This window comes from Stigmatopora argus, chromosome 2 (genome assembly GCF_051989625.1).
Source record: "Stigmatopora argus isolate UIUO_Sarg chromosome 2, RoL_Sarg_1.0, whole genome shotgun sequence".
Lineage (NCBI taxonomy): Eukaryota > Metazoa > Chordata > Actinopteri > Syngnathiformes > Syngnathidae > Stigmatopora > Stigmatopora argus.
In genome coordinates, this window is record NC_135388.1 from 10267540 (window position 1) to 10292795 (window position 25256).

The window sequence follows — 25256 nt, forward strand, 5'->3', positions numbered from 1 at the left end:
GATGGAAATGAGCTTGTCCTTTCAAAGCGGGCCTGTTCAATTACAAGGAAGCATTGATAGGAACGGAACAGCTGCCCAGCCAATGTCGATATTGATCCAGTGTCCATCACTTATTGTGGCCAAGGATCGAAAGCCCCACAGCCCTCCCCATCTGGAAGCAGCTGTGACGTACTGTCACACACAAAAAAAAACGCATAAGTCTTGCAAACATGACATCCCACAAAAAGAAAAAAAACAAAGGTATATTTGAATCAAATATTGCAAATATCGTTGTTTCCCGGCACATCAATAATATGGATTTTTCCTAGACCGTTGACAAGTGGTGACTACACCCAAACACAAAGTAAATCTTTTGGGTGGCTTGTACGTAAACAAATAGTCAAAATAAAAAATAAATAATTTAAAAAAAGACATAATAGTGACAATAACTTCCTGTAGTGCGCAAAAAATCCAGAATAAAGTTCTATTTGATAATGATCACTTTTTGACATGACTTTATTACAATTTTACATGGTATTTATCTTTTTTTTTTACATTAAAGTATCATTTATAACACAATCATGTTCGCATTTTGGTACTTACTATCAACCATGATTAATAAATAATATGTAAAAACCTGATAACTTATGTGGAAACGTAATGATTAACATGTAATAACGTGATAGTTATCATGTGACAACATGACTAACTTACCCTGTGAAAAGGAGATAACTTATCACAGAAAACCGTGGTAAAACATAACGATACAATTTTTACATGATCCGATCAAACATAGTAACGTAAAAATGTGATATAAAAAGATGATTACCTATCATGTAGAAATGTGATAACTACCATGTAAAACTTAATACCTAACTAGAAATGTGCCAACTATCATGTAAACACAATGTAAAATACAAGACACCCAAAAAACAGGAACTTTTCAAGAATCCAAAAAGCCATTTAAGAAACAATGATGGAATTTGACAACATTTTTTTAGATGGACTCGTCCTGTACGAATGCTCTGCTGGTAAACTGTATTTTTTTCCCTGAATTTACCAGGATTCCTAAAATGGCCAAGTGTTTACTTGCTGAAGGGTGCCGTCATGCACTCCTGTCACTTGCTCATGTCTGCCAATATGAGCTTAAAAAATTCCAGTTTTTAAAACTTGCCCGTTTTTGTGCGTCTGTCAGCAATTTTCTTCCGTCCTCAACACTTAACATTTACCGTAACATAAAGCAAAGACGAACGTACACTTTGTATTTAAAACCTGCCTGTTTGCGGGTCACTTAAGAAAAAGTTATTGTCGGGTTCTGAGGTTGTGAGAAAGGGGAGGCCGGTGGGCCGGCACCCAGGGCCCCCCGCCCATCCCCGCTGACCTCGGCGGTGACCAAAAGGCCGGCCTGAATTCTACGCGACCTGTCCCCTGACCCCGTGGAGGGGGAGGAGGGTCATTTTAGTGCCACATCAAGGAGGGGGCGCTGGAGAAATGATGGCTCGGGCGTACAAAACGTTCCCACCCCGGAGATGTGGAGGACTCCACGCCGTGGAGCATGTGCTTACAGCAAACATGTGAGGAGGATGTGAGGGAGCACTAGAACAACTAAGTGGGAGGGGGGTCTCATTAGTGGGAGGGCCGCCATCTACATTCAATCTGGACTCTTCTGTTCACCAAGTTCTCTTACTACAGGGGTGTCCAAAGTATCGCCTGGTTTTAGCAAATTTGGGAAGGATCTTTGAATATAGCCCACACAAGAAGCTAGAGTTCAGCCTATATTGTTGTACTTCTCATCTTGAACACTAGATGGAGCCAGTCAATCAATAAGTGCACCTCGTTTAACTTAAGGGTCAAAAAGTTGAAATCAATGTAGGCAACTGTAGAATTTTAGTATATTTACATCATGAGCAAGAACAATGTATTCATTAATGAATATTTCTTAAATTGCATTTATTTTTTAAAGAATATATCAAAAACAAACAAAAAACATTTTCCAGGTTTTTATAAAAATAGCTGTCATTCTAAAAGATGAGTATCTTTACAGTAGAGCTAATCAAAAGGAGATCATTCCAAACATGCTTTTGCCCAGAAAACAATGAGAGGAACATAACCAAAAATAATTTAAAAAAAAATTAAAATCATGAATACAAATACGGGACAGTTATTTTCACTATTCTTTATTAGTCAAACATATCTCTTACTGCCTTGCCACCAGCAAATTTTCAGAAACTACGTCATTCCAGGCTTTGAAAATATTGTAATTTACACGACGGCATAAATGTTGGCCGAAACGCACCGACAGTCGACATTTGAAAGAAAATGTTTCAACGCCGACATTGCGCACATTTACTCTCCCATAAACGAGCACGAGACGATATACAGGAGAGAAAGAAAGAAATGTGCTTGATTACCGCAGTGTCCACATGTAAACATTTCAAGAGAATCATTTTAAGAAGTGTTCAAAAGTAAGACTCGTCCATACGAACAAAGTGCGTATAACTTTATAAAAGCATCTTTTAGCTTTGTTATCGGTGACCAAAACCAGCCCGCAACGGCCTGTAAACGCGGCAGGCGGTGTAAACACTTCTCACCATTCAGAAAAGACTCCAATATTTATTTATTTTTGAAATCTACTATTTATATACCACAAGTCCATTACGAATACGCCAACATAAACAATTCAGTCCCATGCTGGTAAATTTTTCATATCCGTCCGAAAAGAAAAGTTTCATTCATCATACCCGCTTACAGTAATGAGTAAGATATGGCAATAAGCATGAATATAAACAAAAGGATAAATTACATAGTGGGGCACCAATTTTTGTTTCTTTCTTAATAATAATAAAAACTTCATCATTTTGTAGGAAGCAACAACAACAACAACACTGTCGATGCATAGTTTTGTAACATATTGAACTGGTCCTAGTATTGGTATATATTTCTAACTCCACATATTAGAAGCCTTATACTTGGCTTACTTATACACATAACCCGCACGTTTAGTGTTTTGAAGGCGTGCACGCTCAACACTTGGGTAAAAATAAACTGGAATGAATCATGTAATAGCAAGTATAAGAACTTTGCAGGAACATTGTGAATCTTCCTGACTCGAGTGATTATCAAAGCGTGCTTTTCAAAGAAGATTTTCTTCAATTCCGAATAAGATTTCATTCAAGAACGCATCGGCGCCTTGAGATAGGAGCGACCCGTTGCGTTGTGAAATAAGAGCTTTGAGACAGTTTGAGATGGATTAGATGACCATACATCCAGGCTCATATTCTTTATCCTCTTTGAAGAAAGAGCATCACAGTATCCATTTAAGGGGGAAAAAGGGGGCAATAATGATTTAATCCTAGGAATATTATTCAAACCTTTTTAGGGCGATAATTTAAGTCATTGGCTGCCATTGACAGCATTAGGCTGGATTGGACGCGTAGCGACGTCAATGGCACTGAAACATGAGCCTGCTGTTATCAATTGAAGACATTGAGGAAGATACTATGAAAAAAACTTCAATGCAGGTTAACTAAGTTTAAGGATTAATAAATGTGTTATAATAGTCTTTTTTTTTTAAAAATATTTAGCAATTTAACATTGTGACACCTGAAAATAATTGAAATTTTCCTGGTTGGTTTCAGGTTGCGCCCCCATTTTACAATATAGGGAATTTTCATTAAAAAATATTCCTTGATTTAACCCCCTAATGCCTGAATTCACATACTATAACAAATACACGTAAACCATTGGAGGGAGACATAAGTACATGAAAATAGCATTCACTAAAAGAAATACTAAATATAGAACATTTAATCTGAAAATACAGGTAAAGAGATGAAAAAGACAAATATAAAAAAAATCATCAAGGTGTACACATATATTTTTAATTAAATTTTGATATTTACAAATATTTAAGATAAGAAAGAACAATTATTAAGTAATAGGAAATAATATCAATATAAATGTTCTTTATTTTTTATTTAACTTCACTATTTAGCTGTATTGAGCAAATTATTTTGACATTTTTCTTATTTTATGTTCTTTGATATTGACAGCGACAGTCAAATTTAATGGGACGTCTATCGCTGTCAATGGCAGCTCATGAGTTAAACATATTCATTCGGGCATTTAGGGGGTTACATCAAGATTGGACAATTTATTTGGAGTCAAAATAATATCCCGGATAACAGGACAGATCCTTAGACAACCCAAAAACCCTTCTCTGGTCTCCTTCTTAATATTTTTGTCATTTGGCATGAAGAGACAAAAAGACCCTGATTTGTAAACTTCGGAACACTTGTGGAGATTATTACGACACCTGTAACTCCAGACGTTGTCGTTCCAAAATCGAGGGCCCCGTGTCTGTTTTTCCGTGCCACCTTGAACTTTACAACATCCGACGCCGCTTGGTTTTCGCGCTTTGTTTTCCGCGCTTTGTTTTCCGTGAATGGACTAATCCACACCGTCAAAGCCTTGCGCGTTCTCGATCGCGATATGAAGTTTCTCCCTGAGTTCCTCGAAGGACTCGTAGGGTGGGAGGTCCAGACGGTTAAAACTTGATGGAAAAAATAACAAGAAAGATTCATTAAAAATGTGGGTCGGGAACCTTTTTGACCGAGAGAGCCATAAACAATACATAGTTTTAAATGTAAATCTTTGACTCAGACTCAGAATTAAAATATATATATATTTAAATGTTTTAAAAAGGAGGAAATAAGCATTTTTTTTCTAAGAAAAAAAAAATATTTTCGTTGGCGGGCCACGCAAAATGAAGCAAGGGACCGGAACTGGCCCCCGAGCCATGAGTTGGACGCGTAAGAAGACTCCAATAAAATGTAACATTTTTTGCAAATACCCTAGATATCAGATTATTGGATTACTTTAAATGACGATAGTTTATTAGACTTATGGTCCTCTACGTGATGAAATTCCTGTGAACGGGTGAGAGGGAATTTGGGAGGATGGCTCACCATGTATGCGCTCGGGGAAGTTTTTCACGCGTTCCCCACAGTTCAATGGTGAACCGCTGTGGCCCATTAGATCCTAGGAAATTGGATAAAAAGCACAGAATTAAAAAGCGTATCCGACAGGCAAAACAACATATGCCGAGAATTCGGCAAAGTTGCGGACAGTCCCAGACCGCTGATCGCTAAAAGTTTATCTCACCGTAGAGTTCACCAAAACCATTCATTGGGACTCTGGAGGTTCCCGTCACAAACTGCAAGAGGCGAATTCGTTTTTCAGCATCCATGAGCAGTACTGCCTAGAAAAAGGTTGGAGCCAGAGAAAAAAAACACCTACATTGAAAAGTTTCTGTTTGGTGAAAGAATTTGCTCTTTAAACCCTCTAAAAAAATAATAAAACCTGGGATCCCTACATATACTAAATACATATATTTTTAGTAATACTTTAGTTTTTTTTTAATTTAGTTTTTTACTTTTTGGTGTGAATTATCCAGTTTTTATCACATTTAATCTCTAGACTACCCAGAGGGAGGTCTCAAAATCTCACTTACTTTGTTGTTCATCTTCTTTGGACACTATCTAAAATTGTTCATCTTCTTTAGACACTATCTAAAATTGTTTTGCTCCGTTATTCGTGGATGGATTCCAATAAAGTTTGGTAATTATATTTTAGGTATGTATATGCATTAATCCTATGAGCTCTATTTGTATTTTCTTTTTTCTCAGGGCTGATTAATTACACGCGTTAACTGCGGATATATTGTTGCCTGTAGGCTTTAAGTTAGCCAGTAGAGGGAGCAGGGTGGTTGTAGTTCTTTTTGAAATTGTTCATCAAATTAGTTTTACTGTTAGTGTTATTTTCTCATGAATTTAAAGAAGTAGCATGATCTATTCTAAATGACATATATTTATAATTTATCATATATTTAAAATAAATAAATAAATAAAAAACTGTGGAGGACTGATTAGGAATGATTATCATCCGATGCTATTGTCGGGGCTAAACGTCCAATCTATTTTGATCATGCCTCCCAATCAAAATGGACTGGATGTCCAGTGCCGTCAATGGCACCCAATGAGTGCCCTATAAAGGGTTAAAAGGAAGGAGAAAACAAGTCAGTGGCTCCAGGCGTGGAACCTCGCTTACTTTCCAGAACCAGCTGATCACCACATGGTTGGAATTGTAGCCACTCTTGTACTTTGTGTTCTGCCTCCAATCATTCACGTCCACGTCTCCCAGACCACACATGAGCAGCTGCGGTGGGAAGAAACAAAAACTTGTGATTTCTCTTCACGAAATGGGTGCGGTGGAACGGCAGGTGGAGGGAAAACTCACCTCCAGCTCGTTCTCATCAAAGATCTTGATCAGATGCTGAGGGATCAACTCAAAGAAGCCCTTGAAATAAAAGCATGGGGGAAAAAAACCTTCAATACTTGAATTGTGGAAGTTTGTTTTCCTGGTAATGATAAAAATAAAAAAAATAAAAACTTTACATCCTTGAAGGCAGTCATCTGCTTCTGGATTCGGTTCACGAAACGCCACTGGATCACAAGACTGTTGATGAGATATTGTGCACGTGTACAATTTAGTCATAAGAGTACGAATATCCGTTCAAGTACGTTATGGTTTTTTTTCTTTTGCTTACTCGATGTATTCCTTCTTGTTTTCATTTGTGACAACAATCTCGGCACCGTTGGGCTTCAGCTCGTGCTGGTGAGTCTGTTGAGGGCAAACGGCACATTAGCAATACAACTCATTGTCTGCCATTGACGGTGATAGGCGTCCTATCATGTGGCTCTTTTCATCCTTCTGCTGTGAAATGAAATGAGTTTGTCACTACTAGACGTCCAATCCATTTGAAGTTAAAGACATGGTGGACCTTAAAATTTGATATTTCTCAATAGCAAATATTTTTTAATTTTTTTAGTTATGTTCCCGATTTCTTTTGTCACATTTTCGTAGTTACAAAAGCTTTAAAAAATCTGGAATTATTTTCCTTTTTTAAAATTAAGAGTTTTAAAGGGTTACAAATTGAGGCAAACATGCGAAGAACAGACCTGTCCGAAGAGATCCTCGTCAATGGTGAACATCAAATCCAGGTCAGTTGGATCGTTCTCCAAAATCCACTTGAGTGAATTAAAATATTCACTATCCTGACAAGACAACAACAAATCCGGATATTTTAAAAGGACTGCAAAAATGTTCGATTTCCCATAACAGATGGTCAATATGAAAAAAAATGTGGACACTTACGACGGACTCCATGTCCTGCAGAGTTATGGGTTTCTGCAGCATCATTTTGTAAAAAGGCCGAATGAAGAAAGCTGGACGTACAATGACAACAAAGTCAGAATTTTTCAGTTTGGTGACATTCTTTAAATCCATAATTCAAGCAAATGCACGATATGCAAACAGTTGGAGAGATTGGTCTTTTGTGTGAAATTTCTGAATGAAACTTAAGTGATCGACAGCTCAAATAGAAAGTGGAATATCTCAACTTAAGCGAACAAAGACCCACCATCAAGCAGTTTTCCGTGCCAAACGGCCATGCCTGCCACGCGGCCTATGCACTTGAAGTACGTTAGGTGGTCCTCGTTACATAGACCCGAGTTGGGATTAATCTGCAGTGTGTAGTTGTCGCTGAAAGACAACCGCATCAGAATTCATGTTACTGCAAGGCTTGTTTTAGAGCACCCGTGTCAAACTGGGGGCCAGTTATGGACCGCCATCTATTTCTGCGTGTGGCCCGTAAAAATAAATCAAGTCCATTGTTTTTATTGCAAATAAAAGTTAATCCCAATGAATAAAGAAATACAACAAAATATTTAAATTTGAAATACTGTTTAAAAAAAGCAATTTAAAAAGAAATATTAAGAAAGCCTCCCTTTTTAATATAAAGAGAAACATGGAAAATGGTAGTAAAAACTGGAAAAGAGCATTTGGACAATTTTGAGATTTAAAAAAAAGTCTACATTTATCTTTAAAAACTATTTATCGACAATGAAAATAGTTAGGGATTCTTTTGATAGTAATAGGTTAGTTGTCAATTCTTTTGATAGTAATAAGTTAGTTGTCAATTAGTCTATTCCTTATTGACTTTGGCCCTCCGAGTCAAAATGGATGACAATGGCACCCAAGAAGTGAGGGTTGGCCCGCCGGAGGAAACCGTAACGAGGATGTGGCCCACGAGTTTGACACCCCTCTTTTGAGAGTGCTTTTTCACATGTACAATATTTGCACCCAAATGTTCTACTCACGTGGCAGAATATTCAAAGAGTCCATAGTAGGGGTTGAACATTTCCTTGGACATGAGGAAGAACCACTCCCGGGCCAAACCTCCGTAATCCAAACCCTTTTCTCCCTCGAAGTCCACCCACAGTCGCGCCTTCAACAAGTCGGGCCGCTTCACCAGGAGGATTTGTCGGTACGAGTCCTCCAGCACGGCGCTTCGTCTCACTTTAATTTCAAATCTATTGGGGATGTTGTCCTGCAATAGATTTGGCGTTACATTTCCTCGCCATTCGCAGGTCGCTCAGCAAAGGTGGACAGCACTCACCGGTTTCTTCAGCTTCTTGCGGAAGTAATCATACTTCTGTTTGTAATCTCTGGAATAAGGCACAGCCTGGAAACGAGCAAACAGACAAGGCCAACAACCCGTGCGTTAGTTTCCAGTGATGCACAGAACTTGTGTCACATTTGTGCTTCTTAAAATCTACTGCGCGGGCTCCCTCTAGTGGTATACGAAAGATTAATTGAGTTTTTCATTTGAATTTACGCATTAACTCCTTGATGCCTAAATTTAACAAATAAAGAATAATAATAAAATAAATATGCATTAACTCCTTGATGCCTACATTTAACAAATAAAGAAGAAGAATAAAATAAATATGCATTAACTCCTTGATGCCTACATTTAACAAATAAAGAATAATAATAAAATATACATGAAAATGGATTTCATAAAAAAAATTGTAAAAAAAAAGTGCAACTAAAAATGGGTAAATCCTAAACCTAACCTAAAAAGGTTTTTAAAAATACAATCTAATAGAGCTAAATATAGAATATTTATTAAACTCAATCATTGTACCATTTTAACACTGCACATCCTGGTCAGGCTTGTGGGGATAAATTAAAATATTAAAATGAAAAAAGAAATTGGGATGAGGGTGTACAAAAAATAAATAAAAGTAGGGTGAATATGTTAATAAATTATTTTTATGAATTTATTTTCTCTATTTAGTTGTAGTTTTTTAATTTACTTAGTACAGTTCAAGTGAATTCAACATAAACTGCAGTACTCGAAGAGCCCTTTGAGGTGGTACTTGCTGTGAAATGTTTGAGAAGCCCCCCTGTTTTACACAATTAATACTTACTGGTCCAGTTATTGCCGAGTTTTGTAATCTAGGATCATCCCACTGTGTTGTCTTTGTATCTATGAAACACAGAAGGAGGGATTATCCACTTGTGTTCAGATAATATATCAGGCAAGAGGATATGCTTACTGTGATCAATGTAGAATATCCTCCCATCTGTATGGACCCTCTCTTCCCAGCCAGCCTGGAGGGGGAAAAAAAAGTCAACAAAGATTAATATGCAAAAGAAAGAGACATTCAATTAATTGATCTACATCGTGGGTGTCAAACCCAAGGCTCAGGGGCCTTGTGTCATTTTGTGTGGCCCGTAAAAGGAAATCAAGTGTAAATACATTTGTAAAAATCTAATATAAAAAGAAAATATTTAAAAAATAAATTAAAAAAGGAGACTTTTCCCTACTTGGTTTCAATTCAATTTAAAAAATAAAATAAAAATATTTGAAAGAATATTTGGGTTACAAATGGAAGAAAAAATAATTTTCAGAAGGATTTTCAGGTCAGAATGGCTCAAATAAATTAAAGCAACAATCAAAATAGTTGTCGATTCATTTGATTGTTGATTCGTTCTCGATTAGTCAATTGATCGTGTCACCGTACTAGTTGGCAGACATAATGGCCATATGAGAGAAACTATAACTACAATGTGGGCCGCAACAAAGATGAGCTTGACACCCCCAATCAACAGTTTGAACTCACTGGCATTGAGCCAAGATCTGATGGGTCAAGTGAGGGTCTACTCCTTGCTTGAACGGGAACTGTAAGCCTGGGGTCTTGCTGATTGGAGGCAAACAAACATCTTTCATTCAAACAGGGGTTGTACATTTCAAAATATATACAATATACCCAAGCCTGGGTTTTATGGTGGTTTTGTAATTTGAAAACTGAATGGCAAAGGAAATTCATAACAGCATTGATATTAAAAAAACAATAAAAAAACTGCCACGCTCATTTCTCACCCAGGTAGTAGTCTTTGTTTTGTGGTCAATAAAAAAGGGTCTTCCGTTGGGAGCACTGCGCGCCTCCCAACCATCTGGCATAGAGCCATACGCTGATGGGGCTTCCGGGCTGGGGGTGGGCCGGGGAGATGCTTCAGGGGAAACAGATGTGAAGGACGGCGTACTCGTCTGACTCTGTGGGGAGGCTGTTGTTGATTTTGATCTCTGTTGGAGTACAAAAGAAGAAAAAAAGAACATTTGAAGAGATGCACATTATAGCAAGACTGGAGGGCACTCATTTAATTTGTTGGCTGCCATTGAAAGAGGTAGATAGGTAGATATCAAATCCATTTTGACAGAGGAGGGAAATGAACTCCTTCATTCGCCCTCCTAATTGATAATAGGACTAAAACGTAAGAATTCTCAGACAGTCCTCCAGTTTAAATAGATTGGACATCAATCAGAGTCAATGGCAGGCAATAAGTCAAATGCTATGAAATCAGACATTTTTTATATACACACAAATATGTAAATAATATTGTCTTGACTTTTGTTTTTGTTATCCTAAGTGCTTCATTGATTTTGTCTGTTTTGTTTGTTTTATTTTTCTTATTTCATTTATTCTGGCAAAATAAAGTATTCAAATGAAATCAAAATAAAGGGTGCTGTAACCAGAATATCCTTTTTTTTCTAACATTTTATTAATGTATAATTTTCTCTCATCTCGTTTTCTGAACCGCTTTATCCTCACTTGGATCACGGGGGGCGCTGGAGCCTATACCAGCTGACCAGAGCCGGGGGACACCCTGAATGGTGGCCAGCCAATCGCAGGGCACAAGGAGACAAACAACCATCCATGTTCACACTCATACCTAGGGGCAATTTAGAGTGTCCAATCAGCCTACCATGCATCTCTTTGGAATGTAGGAAGAAACCGGAGTACCCGGAGAAAACCCACGGAGGCCTGAAGAGAACATGCAAACTCCACACAGGTGGACCGACCTGGATTTGAACCCAGGTCCCCCACTGTGAGGCGGACGCGCTAACAACTCATCTGCCGAGCCACTCTAATGTATCATTTTATCCATTCATAAATTATATAAATCATCATCAACACAAAAAAATTAAATGATAATAAAAAATAATATACTGTAATTATATTTGGGAGCTGGCACCTACATAGTATGTAGACATCATATTTTGCGTCGCCTACATGACCCAAAATGTGAGGTCCAAATTTATGGCCAGCAAGTCATGAGGTTAGGCGTTTTTTTTAAATAACCAAAAATAGTTATTAAAAAAATGTAACTTGTACTGTACATGCATGCGGGGTCGTATCCATGAGGTGGTTCGCTTATTGTGGTTGATATAATAGCGTCTTCCTTTACTGTCTCTCTTTTCCTCCCATCCTGGAGGCAGCCCCTCAGAGCTCCCCTGTCGCTATTGACATAACATGAAAATAATTGGGATCATTACAATACAGTCGAATACTAAAAACTTTGATCACCACAAGTGACTGCTGCATTATTCTCAGTTTTTGCTCACATTGAGCAAATATCTTCAAACATATGTCCTGTATCTAGTATAAATAATCGTGCCAAGTTTCTAGAGGCTACAATTTCAAAGTAAAGGGGGGTTGAAAACACTTCGGAAATGAGTGATTTCACAATGGAAGGAAATACCGCAGAATTCACAGGATGCTCCACTGTTGGTGACGCGTGAAAGCTTCTTGCGCGATTGGAATGGATTGAATTGCACGCATGATCCTGCAGGCAGAGAGAATGGAAGAAAAAAAAGACTTTTTAGCGTCTATCCTTGTAAGACTCACAATTCATATTGATCTAATTCTGGTGCCGCTGCAGTTTCGCAATCCAAGAGGAATGTGAGTAATGACTCACCACCTGGTGGTCGTAAGCTGCAGCTCCAGTAATATAAAAGTTGCTGAGTTCATCGTTCAACATCTGCACCTCCGGAGGCGAAGTGAGCTGGCTGCTCTGGTTCAGGGAGGATTCATCTTGCAAAACCTCCCATTCCTTGACAATGAGACAGTCAGATATCAAACGTATAATTTAGGATGGGACAAAAAAAATCATCCAGAAAAACAAATCTTGTTTGAAGATTAGAAAATGCATTAGAAAATAAATACAAATTCCTCTTAGTCGTCCTAAATTAAAGCTGCCCCGAATGATCAGGGATCGATTTAATCCATTTTGGGGAAGCAGTGATTGGTCGCATACATTCGTGATTGTTAATATGAGCATATACTTTAAGTGTATACTTGCTGGGAATTTTCATACTTTATGACTTTACATTCTTTGTACTCGTTGTAGCATTTTATTATATATTTCCCGAAACTAAGTCCAATTTATTTAAATTGCTGAATTGTAACGGTTAACTTGTTTTTCCATCACAATTTGAAAATTCACGTGAAATTGGTTGACTTGAAATGTCAAGTTCTAACTTTTTCTTTTACAATTTAGCGACATTGTTTCAAATCCATAGAGCAAAGCAAAGAGAAAAAAATACCTCATCTTGCGCAGTGGTCTCATCAGTGTCTGAGATTTGTCTGCGTGTAATGTAACTCTGCGCATTCTGTCTTGTAGTGTTTTGTCTCCTTGTGTCCACATTGTTGTCCCTGTTCACCAGAGACACAAACACACACTGATCGTCAAGACTGGCCTACATCAGGTCATAGAAATATGCTTTGGAAAGCGTCATCTTAACTGTAACGTTGGCGGCTGCCACTGTGTGGTTCTGCTCTCGTGATGGACGTAGTAGGTTCTCCCCAGGTTGTCCTGCCGCTCCTCCCAGCCAGGGGGCAGGACAGGTGCCTGCTGGCTCTGCATGGGACCTGATATGTCCTGAGATTCCAAAAACTCCCATGTAGGCTGCAAAAAAAAAGCAAAATAATTTGCTGTACTGTTGTCATATTCATGCTTTGGGCTCTTAGTTGGCATTCTGTGTGTGGGGGGGTTAAAATAGCAGTGTATGGCACGTGTCAAAGTGGCGGCCCGGGGGCCAAATCTGGCCCGCCGCATCATTATGTGTGGCCCGGGAAAGTAAATCATGAGTGCCGACTTTCTGTTTTAGGATCAAATTAAAATGAAGAGTATAGATGTATATTAAATTTCCTGATTTTCCCCCTTTTAAATCAATAATTGTAATTTTCTAACCATTTTCTGTTTTTAATTCAAAAATCATTTTGTAAAATCTAAAAATATATATATAAAAAGCTAAAATAAACATTGTTTTAGATCTATAAAAAAACTGAATATTCAGGGCTTTTAATCCATTTATAAAAAAAATCTAAATATTATATCTAAAAGGGTCCGGCCCACGTGAAATCAAGTTGACGTTAAAGCGGCCCGCGAACCAAGTCTGACACCCTTGGTCTATGGCGTTAGCATTATGCTAGTGGACCTTCTTGACATTGGCCTGGCATTGGCAATCATACAAATCATTTCAACTGGGATTAACTCGCAGTGAGTGATCGTGTTGCACTCCCACATTGGCAAATCCAAAACTAATCAGGATGTTTTCTTTTTTTAGCACGTCAAGATTTTTGAAGGAAATTATTCACATTTACTTGAGAAAAATAACAAAGAATGCATTTACTATTGAGCATATTATAATTGTCATGTGCTCCATGAAAATCCACAACAATTGAACGCTAACTTACGTCTGTGTTTTCGGTTTGATCTGTCGGTTCTTCATCTGATCCAGGGGTCCGTGGCATGTAAGTCATTTTGAGTCGCAGATGGCCCTTCACTCGAGACTTGTGACTACATAAAACGATACACAGTAGGTCCTTGTTACAGGTTTATTCAAAGCTGCCGAACAATGTCAAGTATGTCGATGGAATTCGGGGAAAAATATTAAAAGCTTTAATGATCATGAGATGACGCTAACCTTCTGGGGTGAAGCAGAAAATCCTTGAATGTGTACGGCCTTGGGGAATCAGGATTTTCTGTCTGAGAACAAAAATACAAAAATAAAAAAGTCAAATACATTTCAATGCCTAACCTGTGCACCCCCACTGAGCATATTCAAAATGTTTACCCAGTGAACGTCACGCGTGCGCGTTCATTTCTGGACATTTTCGTTTACTTTCAAACAAAGGCACTAAAAAGAAATAAACATTTTTGGCTGTGTTTTCATAACTAGTGAGAATGATGCGGAACAGAACCAACGCTAAGGGTGTTTCTATTTACATGGTGGTAAGACGTGGATGATGGGAGGTACACTATGTCCTTGGACAGTAAACCAAAAGGCACAAGGAGCAAAATATTTACTTCAACTCTGTGTATATTTACAATCACTTACTGGTATTTGATGGAGAGGAACATCCACCTGTCCCAGAAAGTCATCACGAGTCTGACAGGAAGAAAGAAGCACTCTTAGTACACGTAAATACAATATACACAAACAAATGAAATAAATCAGACAGTGATTATTAGCACACGAGCTAAGCTAATGTACTGATGCGGTACAATGGCACCAACAGTGGACTTAACAATTAAGGATTTTTTTCTTTTAATTTGTGGATCAGGCTTTGATACACCAAACTAAACAAACATTGAAAAAAAAACAATATTTTGGTCTTGAGAGTCTCAGAGTATTTGTAGGCACCGCAACAAAATGACATGAACATTGCCAATGATAAAAAGAGTGTCAGAAGCTGTCTGAAGACTGCTGAATTTTCAAGTTTGTGGCATAGTCGTTAAACTCTGAGGCATTTGGGAAGTAAGAGATATTCATCTCCACTTGGCAACTTTAAACTACTTGACAGGTGGAGCGCAGAGCTTGTGAAACCTTAACTACTGACAAGTAAGCCATCCAATGTTATTGGAGCGGCACCACTACAAAGTGTCAAAAATCAAGATGGCCTTTCAGTTGGTTAAAAACATTTTTAATGAACACACCAGTCTTCAATCGTAAAACAAACAGAAGAAACCCATATCGAACAAATGGGCAAATTAAGAACTATAATGAACCAGGAAGTGACCCTGTCACTGCTGTTTTGAAGTTATTGTTTACATTTTATTACAGCAGGCGAGGCTTTGGAAAATTACTGGGGTCCTTCCTTTTTGGTTGACTTTTCCAAACAATGCCAACATTTCTGCAGGAACCAACTTGAGCTCTCTAATGTGGACACAAACCCCCAATTGACACACACACAAACACACACACACATACATACACATACACATACACACACACATACACACACATACATACACACACAGAACAAGTGGCTTAAGCCTGTCTATAAAGGCATTTACATCATTTACGTGTTTTTGGGGGGTGATCAGTGGACAGTCATAGCATATTATCTTTCAACGAGAGTAAGTATAAACCAATTTGGAGTGACGAGACCAGACCCAAATAAGAATAGAGGTTTTGAAATATATTTAAGAGCTTATTTTATCTAACTTGTGTCAGTTGTTGATTAACTCGTGACATCATCCATGAGCTGATATGAGTTGACCTAAGTGTTAGACATTTTACTCATTTTTAACATCCTGGTTGACCAACTGATTGTGAAACGAACAAGTGATGTTGTATTTTCCACATAGGCCAAGATCTAAACTTTCCATTCTTTAACTTTTATGGGGCTGTGATGCCCAATTCATTTTGACAGGGAGAGGCTGGTAGCAAGTAATCACTGGCACTCCTACCATTTTAGACAAATTGGATGTGTATACACACGCATACAAAAAGTATATAATTGAAATCTAATCACGCATAGACGACACTGATATAGTATATTATACCAATTACCAAGCCAAGTCGCATTAGTTATTTTGTTTATTTTAAATAACTAGTCGCTTGCCCGGGCAGCCCGGTGGAGCGAATGGCCTCACAGCTCTGGGGTCCTGGGTTCAAATCCAGGTCATATGTGTGGAGTTTGCATGTTCTCCCTGGGCCTGCGTGGGTTTTCTCCGGGTCCTCCAGTTTCCTCCCACATTCCAAAGACATGCATGGTAGGCTGATTGGACACTCTAAATTGCCCCTAGGTATGGGTGTGAGTGTGCATGGTTGTCCTTTGTCTCCTTGTGCCCTGCGATCGGCTGGCCACCGATTCAGGGTGTCCCCCACCTCTGGCCCGGAGACAGCTGGGATTGGCTCCAGCACCCCCCGCAACCCTAGTGAGGATAAAGCGGTTCAGAAAATGAGATGGGATGAGATAGTCGCTTTGCCTTGAATATGGACCAAATAGTATAATGATTCATGCTTTATGCCAAATCGGGTGAGTTAGAGTTGAACGCAAAAATGTGCAAATGGGATATCCCTAATGTTTTAATCGCCCATTTGTGAGAAATAGAAAATAGGTCAACCTGCTTGGTTGCTGTTATCACCTGTTTATCTGTTTTCTGCTGGTAAAAATGAGCTGTCATTCAGGGAAGTGGCAATTTCTTTCAAGCAGACAATTCATATGATAAATAATCAACAAAGAAAAACAACGTTCTAACCTGATCAAACACACAGTGCCTCCCAGTTAGTATGAATCACACATCCATCGCCGTTAGTGGCACCCAACGAGTTAAATACTTCAGACTCTGACTTGACAAGCTGCTAAATGTAGGGGGGGTCACTTAATACTTCACAAACACAGCCTGACAGGGGCACCCGCAAAAGAGGGGCCTCACCATGCTTTTCCAGAGAAAGGAGCTCACACTCCCACCATGCCAACAGTGACACCCATCAACATCAGCCCACCCCATTTCCAGACATGGTTGGCATGACTGCACGCTGCTCTAGTATCACGCTGTTAAATTTGAATCCACGGGACTGAGCTGTGCTACAGAGCAGCAGACTAGCTGGAGTCACGGGGAATATTTCAGGAGCACTTTATTTATATCGGCAAGGGGGCGGCCCTTTTCTCACCCCCAATATTAGCCTGGGTAAATACTTAGGGAGATTACTCATAGTGCAAAGAGAATAATGGTATATTGTACAGTAAATGGAATTAAAGTGAGCTTGCGTACTTACAAATTTAGGCTGGGAGAGATTCAATTGTAAAAGGTTTCCTAAGCAAACAGATTTACTGTAATGTTATTTAATATTTATGTGGGTCTGTCAGTGATAGGGTGGTATGACCAAACTATAGCAATATCTATCATTTAAGGGAAAGGCAACCCCTACGGTAGTATAAATGTCCTTCATGCGAAAGACGGTTGTAAACGGTATTTAAGAGGGCAAATGGTTAAATCTTTTAACCCTCTGACAATAAGGAAAACAATAATTAAACAGGAAAAATTACACTGCCGGGAAATCTGGGAACTTTTTATTTGATTGGCAAAAATTATACTGACATTTACCATATGTATTATCAGGAAATACTCTCTTTTATTGATGTTTTTCTCCACCGTTAAAAAAACAGGAAAATGGCACCTGTGATTTGTTTCAATTTATTAAACAAGATTCATTTTTCTGGTACGCACTTGATAAATGTGTTGTGTTGTCTTTTAATATCGCTCTTACAGTCGATATTACAATGAGAATGAAGACTTTTTAAAGATAAAACTAGTGAAGTAATGCAGATCGCATTCATTTATATTCATTGCAGACGGCCATTGAATAGAATTTATTTACGAGTCTGACGAAAAAAAATGACTCAGCAAAATAGACTTTCTGATGCATAAATTGTTTGGCCGTGACTAACACCCAACATCAAGCTCGTTTGAAAAAAATTCTCTTGAACCTGTGAGAATCTGCCTCGACTGGTTTAACAAGATTTTACACAAATGGAACTGGGGAGAAAAGAAAAAATGAAAAAAGGTGACCTGCTCACCAATAAAGCGAGAAACAAATAAGAGCATTTTTATCTTATCTGTCAGAGAGCGTCAGCCAAAGAAACTCACCTTAAATTTTCCACTTAAGCTCTTTTCCGTACTGTCCCCATCGTTGTTTTTATCGGCATCGTTTGACAAGCTCGGCAACTTAGTTGGACAGAACGGTGACAGATGAATGTGAACGTGCGGGGAGTACGTACTCCCGAGTTTTTTGTTAGAAACGTGACATGAAATCCCAGTGTTTGCATAGGGCACTTCCAGGGAAAAGCTCCGTTGTATGGCGCGATGACAATGGTTTTCCTCGAACCTCTCTTGGGCTTTTTCTGATGGTTTTTCCTCAGGTGGTTTAACAGAAGAGAACAAACAAGCCGACGTACTACGGTAGAGTTTTTTCTTAGGGTCGCACGTAGTCTCAGGCTCAACAACTGGGTAGGGAGCGTCGGGATAGTCCACGCAGACTTCACTCAATTTCCCAGTCGCGACTGGTTTCTTAGCAAAATGTAGCAGAATGCTCCTCGAGTGACTATTGTCTGCCGCGTTGCATTTAGGGTTGTCTTGGAAAGGAATATTAAAGTGCACCATATGTTTGGCGTCCCGACCCTCAGATGGAGGGTTGCCTTTGAGACCATGTTGGCCGCTCGTGGCAGTGGCAGAATCCTTCCAGTTGAATTCCTCATCGTTCCACAAAGAATCAGCAGGTGGGCTCTGGAAAGGAGCTCTGGCCACGGGGTGCACCGGAGAAGAAGGAGGCGTGCTGCAGGGGCTCTTTGGAAATATAACCAAGGAAGAACAACGTCTCAAGGGGACCTTGGACTCGCGGCAGAGGAGGACTCGCTTCTCTTGGGTGTTCCTATGCTTCTCTGGGGTATCTGGTTCAAATATACTGTTGCTACTCCAGTAGCCGGCATCGCTGGCCATACTGCTGCTACACGAACTTCCATCGGAGCCCGCCACAGCTCCTACTTCGCCGCTCCCGGTATCTCCATCCGCGTCTCCGCTGAGCACTCCACGGGGGTGCAGTGAGATCTGCACAACACTTTTTTGACTGCATGCTCCTTTGTTGACCCTCGGGATGAAAACCGAAGAGTATCTCTGGGAATTCCCGTAGTCCGGTGACAGCGAAGTCACCTTGAAGTGGAGAGAACTGTGTGCCAGGCTCTCTTTTGGGGTACCACCAGACAAAATGACTCCGCTCTCCTCAGCATGGTTGCTGAAGCAGTCTGACAGAGGGTCGGTGTGGCTTCTCCTTGACGCAAAGTCCAAGCGGAGCCGGTTTGCCATACGTTTAACTCTCTAATCGCTGCAGCATGATAGAAGTTGGTGGTTGAAAAGGGCTCTCTGCTTTGCGATCACAATCATTAGTGAGTGTACATAGCCAAAATAGCTCTGGTGACATCCAACATTCCGCTCAAGGCCGATCTTAACTTTTAGTCAGAGGAGGTCAGTGGTTCTGTTTGGAAACATGACCCATACGCACCAAGAGCAATCCCAGGGGTTCAGCCGCATATGGAGAGGAAAATCGCGCTCAGAATTGAAGGACTGGATTCACACGGAAGCGTCACCAATCGGCCGGTTAAGTCGACCGCAGGTTCTGTCCTAGTCAGTGCCTCAAAGCTCCTGTCTTGTCTTGTCGGCTCACTCAAGTTGAAGACTGAAACTAAAAACTAAGCGGGAGGGACCCTTCGGTGTTGCGTCTCAAACTGAAGGGCTGGTAAACTGTTACATCTGCCTTGGGCTTCTCAGTCAAAACTCCACTTCCTGCTGCGTGCGGCTGGGCTTCAAATGTTTCTACCACACGGTGCCTCCGCAAATATTTTTACCAGCTGCTATCGTATTACAGGAAATCAAGGGAATGACTTGAAATACATTTTACAATGAAAAACGGTGCTCAAAATGATTGGTGCTATCATTAAAGGGGTTCATCTCTGATATGAATTTGGCAACGGCAAAAATAAAGTTGTAAATCTGTAACATTATCTGCCCTCCAACAGAAAATAGAAAATACGAGCAAGGGCGACCTGATTTGACTGTGGAAAGACTCCTGTTATATGACACCATATGTAACTCTCTGTACAGGTCCGATTTCCTTTCATTGCGGTTGTCGTTTATTAACGGAAGCCTATTGTGAACCAGGTCGTGCTATTTAAACTCCTATGCTCCAAACCTTGTGACTGTCTATTAATTGATGGTGCACGTAACAAAGAATTGGCTGACGTGTGTGTATTTTTATCCAATCATATGTGATACGACGCCTCTCCCTATTATTGATTGTACTTGAAACTACAGACCGCTGGTATATTATATTATTTTATCACAACCATTACATGGCCTTAATGTAGGAGATGCCCCCCCCCCCAAATCCCTCTTTATATATATATATATATATATATATATATATATATATATATATATATATATATATATATATATATATATATATATATATATATATATATATATATATATATATATATATATATATTAAACACCAATCACACAACAGACAGTCTGCGGCCTGCAATGTGTTATATACTGTAAAATATCAGGCAAGACCTATAGTACAACTTTTTTGTTTACACACTACAACATAAGAAGCCCTTGTATGGGTTTTACAAGTAAACACACAGAATAACTCCCCTTCTAGGGAACACCACGATCACATCAGAATTTAATAGCCCACATGTGATGAAAATCCTTTCCATTTACGTCTACACCTTTAGGCAATGTGTGTGTGTTGTTCTGAAGGGACAGATTTACCCATATTTACAGCTGGGGACGATATCGTGCTGCAGTTGTTAAACACTATACTGTCGTCGTGGCAAAATAAGGGCCACTTAATCTTTAACCGGCAGTCAAACCAAACTTAACCTTGCAGGTTGTAAATCGTGGCGTCATCTGCCTACTTAAAACCCCTGGCGCAATTCATGGCAAAAAAAACAAATTGAAGACTAATAGCTTTACAGTAAATTTGATTTTGAATGGACAACATATTCCTGTTAATCCGTTAGCCTGCCAATTGAATAGCTGGAATGTCAATCTGTTGCAAGGATCAACACTGTAACTATGCAGAAATATGACTATTGCAAAAATTTGCTACACAGACCAAAGCAAACCATCCCGCGTTTCAGCACAATTACAGACGTACAAACACGAGATCAAAACAGCAATTAACAGACTATTGTGTAACATTCACGTCATCCGAGTGTTAATTTATTTTCCATAGAAAATTAACATGTCACTTACCAAGCGGTTCTCATCAAACACCGCCAGTAGGAGCCGGTTTTTCCTGGGATGGACCTAAAATATGAAGAACGCCAGTTAATGATTTGCCGCTTACGCCAAGTAATACAGGAAGTGCAGAATTATTACAAGTTGTTGTTTCGAGGATTAATTATTGAACAACAACCATGTTCTTAATGAACTCAAAAAACTCATTAATATCAAAGCAGAATATTTTTGGGACGTTGGAGTGGGGATTTTTGAGTTTTAGCTATTTTAAGAGGATATGTAATTCTTAGGCAACTTAATAAAAAACAAATATATATACCCATAATTGATGATGTGGTCCAAATACTCATTTGCCTAATAATTCTGCACAACTTCTGCATATGCAAACACAAGGTCCACAATGGCCTGATTTTGGAGTTATTTTTGAAAATGCTATTACATTTAAATTGATTAAACCAAAATAAAAGTTTACTTTTCTCAAGCCCTGTACATAGTATACGAAAATGTGGATACAATTCAAATTGCGTTGTCATTTGCTTTTTCATGTGATGCAATAAAGCACTTACTCTGAAATAAAATTCCTCATTCCATTTCGGATCCAGGGACTTCAGGTGATAAGAGACATATGAAAGAAAAATATATAAACATAATTAAACACACTAGCAATAGAATTTGCAAACATAGCTCATTTTAGTTAATTTTACTAACCCAAAAGCACACAACTCAGATTCATCAAAAATTGTCATAGCGTTGATTCTCCAACAGTTAAATAATACACAAGCTTTTTTGTAGTCAAATCAATATGTTTACAAATACTTAAAGCTGCAATAAAATGTTGAAAATGCTGTAAAAAAAATTGCACCCGCAGAAAACGGGGGCATGTGGGCTGTAGTTTGTAATGTATGAGTTCTCTTTCACCTTTTTAATGGTTTTAGTCTGGATACTTGCTATTTCCCCACTAACAGGATCATAGAGAGACAATCTTGTATATGGGTCACTGCAAAAGAAATAAAATATGTTTATTGCAACCACCAACTCAGCAATGATCTGCATAAATTGCCTAAGTACTGGATCAATTCAACTACATTCACTGCATCACATGCACTGGCAGCAAACTATTTTCACCAATCAAATAATTATGGACAAGAAGACTAACAATCCTGCAAATGGTCATTTTCCCTCCACCAAATTTCAAAAGTGAACCCATTTAAAGACTTAATATGATGTTAAAAATCTAGTTCATTTACTAACTAAGAGTGGTTTGTGACTAAAGTACCAGTTACACATTAACCCTCGCTGCTCTTCGAAGAATTGTTGGCATGTTTCAAAGGTCAGAATCCTTTCGGGGATATTATTATTTACTATATTACATCACTAATATTGATTATCTACAGTGAGAGAAAAAGAAAAAGAAATGTTTCTTTTTTTTAAGGTGTGTGTCAACATTGGGTTTTAACTGCTTGAAGCTACTTTGCCGATGGGTGCAAAAAGGTTCATCACGAACATATTTGAGCAGGGCTAAATACGTATAAGATGGGCATTCTAACAATATGACATCTACTCATGGTTGAACTTCAGATCTTCAACTTACCTTGCCCCAAGGATATCTTTTTTAGCCAGGCCAATCCCAGCAATAACCTTCACTTTAAGGATCCTGGATTCACTCTAAAATAAACACCCAAAAGAATGACATTATTCATACAGTCAAAGGGGGGAACAAATTAGGAAGTATGGAGTATTTTATCCAGAATTTTAATTTGTTTATGTTTTTGCTACAACTGGTCATTTTTGGTGCTACTATTTTTTTTTCTTCCTAGGAGACAATTAGTGCTGACTAATTGTGTTACCTTCAGAGTACTTTAGGACGAAAGTCTACTTGCGGAGGAATGCTAAGCCAAAACTGCGACATATAATAGGTGCCAAAAAACTTGTAGTAGTAAGACACTAGTATGCAAATTTGAAATGAAATGAAAATAAAAACAGTGAAACATGCATTTACTGTTTTTAAACTTTCAGCACTAATGTTAATGCTGCAAGACATCCAATATGAGGACTGGCATGAAATGGTATGTGGATAGCAAGTTTTTTTTTTAAACCTTTAATTGACAGTGGTCAACTATTCATAAGTTGACACATTAGACCTTGAACTCTATATAAAGGAAGTGACTAATTTTTGTTATTAAAGAAAATGTCTCAGCAAATATTCTTGTTTTCTAATGATTAATCATCTTTAATATTTTTTGTAAATTTATAAGTACATTTTTAAATCATTACCATGTAAATAAAAATTAAATTCATTCAATAAATGAATGATTTCATCATTCATTTACTGTGCCGCGTACCGCCTCAAGGGTCACAGAGGGTGCTGGAGCCTATCCCACCCAACTACAGGCAGTAAGCGGGGACACCCTGAATTGGTTGCCAGAAAGAGAGACAACCATTCATGCACACTATCTAGGACACGTGTCAAAGTGGTGGCCCGGGGGCCAAATCTGGCCCGCCACATCATTTTGTGTGGCCCAGGAAAGTAAATCATGAGTCCCGACTTTCTGTTTTAGGATCAAATTAAAATGACGAGTATAGATGTATTTTAAATTTCCTGATTTTCCCCCTTTTAAACCAATAATTGTAATTTTTTTATCTTTTTTTCAGTGTTTTTAGTTCAAAAATCATTTTGTAAAATCTAAATATATATTTAAAAAAAGCTAAAATAAACATTGTTTTAGATCTATAAAAACCGAATGTTCAGGGCTTTTAATCCAGTTCTTTTAATCCATTTATAAAACAAAAATCTAAATATTATATCTAAAATGGTCCGGCCCACATGAAATCAAGTTGACGTTATGGCGGCCCGCAAACCAACCCGAGTCTGACACCCCTGATCTAGGAAATACACAAGCCCAAGCCACACCCTGAAGTTTCTAATCACATCCCAAATGATGCAGAAAGACGTCCAATTCATTAAAAGTAGGAAGGCTGGTTGTGAATATCCATGCTCTATTGCCAATGATTGACATCTCGCAGTGTGAAGACAGTCAATGATTTGAACAAGTGCCATTTAAAGATGGGAAAAACAACCAATTAGTCCTTTAGAGGGGTAAATTGCTGAAAATTATAGGTGCCCTATCAAAAGTTAACTATAATTGATGGCAGTCAAAGGGTTAAAAAGTATTTTACCGAAGGCTATATTTATTAAACAGTTATAAACCCCTGCCTGAACTTTGGCTTTCTTCCTTTGTCACACTACTCTAGGTACAGTATTTCTGTTTTTAATTCCATTATTGTTTGAAAAGGTTTCTTTTGACGTCCCATGCACGAGACTGACATGATTTCGCAATGACTGACAAGAAAGCTGTGGCGATTCCTCTCCAACCGGAAGTAGCCGTTCAGTAATTAAAAAACAAAAGAACTATCAATCTTAAAAAAAAAAACCTGTCAAAAGCCCATTTTAAACATTTTTCCGACTTCTTTTGTCACTAAGTAGACAGCCACGCCTGCATAATAAATGATAAATATAAGCGTTCACGCTAACTGGCTAATTCCGAGTTAGCATCATGTGAACGACGACTTGATCCACAACTGTTAGGAGATTTTTGTTTGTTTGTTTGTTTGTTTACCTGGTCGCTCGGAAGTCCTGCAATTTGTAGCGGAAGTGTGGCCATCGTTATCCCAAGTTTACGCCCGTCGGAGGAGGACAGCTGAAGAAGAGTTGGAGTTGGACTCGGGCAAGAATGTTTAGTGGCGTTTGCAAGGCGTTCACTCACTCCCTCAATCCATCTTTTCGACCTCCCCTTCTTCTCTGCCTCCTCCTCCTTCTTCACTAGTCGAAAAACAAACGATGACAAAAACGCTCTTCAACACTTCACGTTTCCCTGCCCTAAAAATGAACTTTACTTTGACAACACATTAATCCTTTCTCGTACGATTTAAAAAATAAATAAATATTTCCCCTGCCGGCTGCCATTGACGGCGATGGACGTCCA

At 38.7% G+C, this 25256-nt stretch overlaps 2 protein-coding genes across 3 annotated transcripts; both read right to left on the reverse strand.

Annotated features, from left to right (window-relative positions):
* Window positions 1–4395: 4395 nt before the first annotated feature.
* Window positions 4396–25070, reverse strand: nedd4a (NEDD4 E3 ubiquitin protein ligase a). Of its 2 annotated transcripts, XM_077619708.1 has the most exons (29): window positions 24891–25068; window positions 22865–22938; window positions 22192–22270; window positions 21840–21878; window positions 21289–21342; window positions 14573–14623; window positions 14159–14220; window positions 13929–14031; window positions 12974–13137; window positions 12776–12884; window positions 12148–12282; window positions 11932–12015; window positions 11570–11689; window positions 10271–10474; window positions 10011–10088; window positions 9444–9498; window positions 9315–9373; window positions 8498–8563; window positions 8199–8428; window positions 7460–7581; window positions 7195–7265; window positions 6999–7094; window positions 6587–6660; window positions 6435–6495; window positions 6277–6336; window positions 6088–6195; window positions 5143–5239; window positions 4947–5019; window positions 4396–4531 (listed from the first exon to the last, which is right to left on the reverse strand). In XM_077619708.1, exons 1-29 carry the CDS (start codon window positions 24933–24935, stop codon window positions 4429–4431), a joined length of 2676 nt encoding a protein of 891 aa, XP_077475834.1. In that variant the 5' UTR covers window positions 24936–25068; the 3' UTR covers window positions 4396–4428. The 2 variants fall into 2 exon arrangements, with proteins under 2 accessions (XP_077475834.1, XP_077475825.1); XM_077619699.1 differs by lacking the exon at window positions 11570–11689 and having other exon boundaries at window positions 24891–25070.
* On the reverse strand, window positions 16710–20280 carry LOC144088983 (uncharacterized). Its single transcript, XM_077619771.1, has one exon. The coding sequence runs from the start codon at window positions 19324–19326 to the stop codon at window positions 18097–18099; it is 1230 nt and encodes a 409-aa protein (XP_077475897.1). The 5' UTR covers window positions 19327–20280; the 3' UTR covers window positions 16710–18096.
* Window positions 25071–25256: the final 186 nt, after the last annotated feature.

Excerpts from the sequence above, each read along its gene's own strand:
- LOC144088983 (XM_077619771.1), bottom strand. The coding sequence starts at position 19,326 with ATGGCAAACCGGCTCCGCTTGGACTTTGCGTCAAGGAGAAGCCACACC.
- nedd4a (XM_077619708.1), bottom strand. The coding sequence starts at position 24,935 with ATGGCCACACTTCCGCTACAAATTGCAGGACTTCCGAGCGACCAG. Across the intron at positions 21,343-21,839 it reads ATGAGGAATTTTATTTCAGA|GTCCATCCCAGGAAAAACCG; the intron begins GTAAGTGCTTTA and ends TTCATATTTTAG. Across the intron at positions 5,240-6,087 it reads TGATCAGCTGGTTCTGGAAA|GCAGTACTGCTCATGGATGC; the intron begins GTAAGCGAGGTT and ends ACCTTTTTCTAG.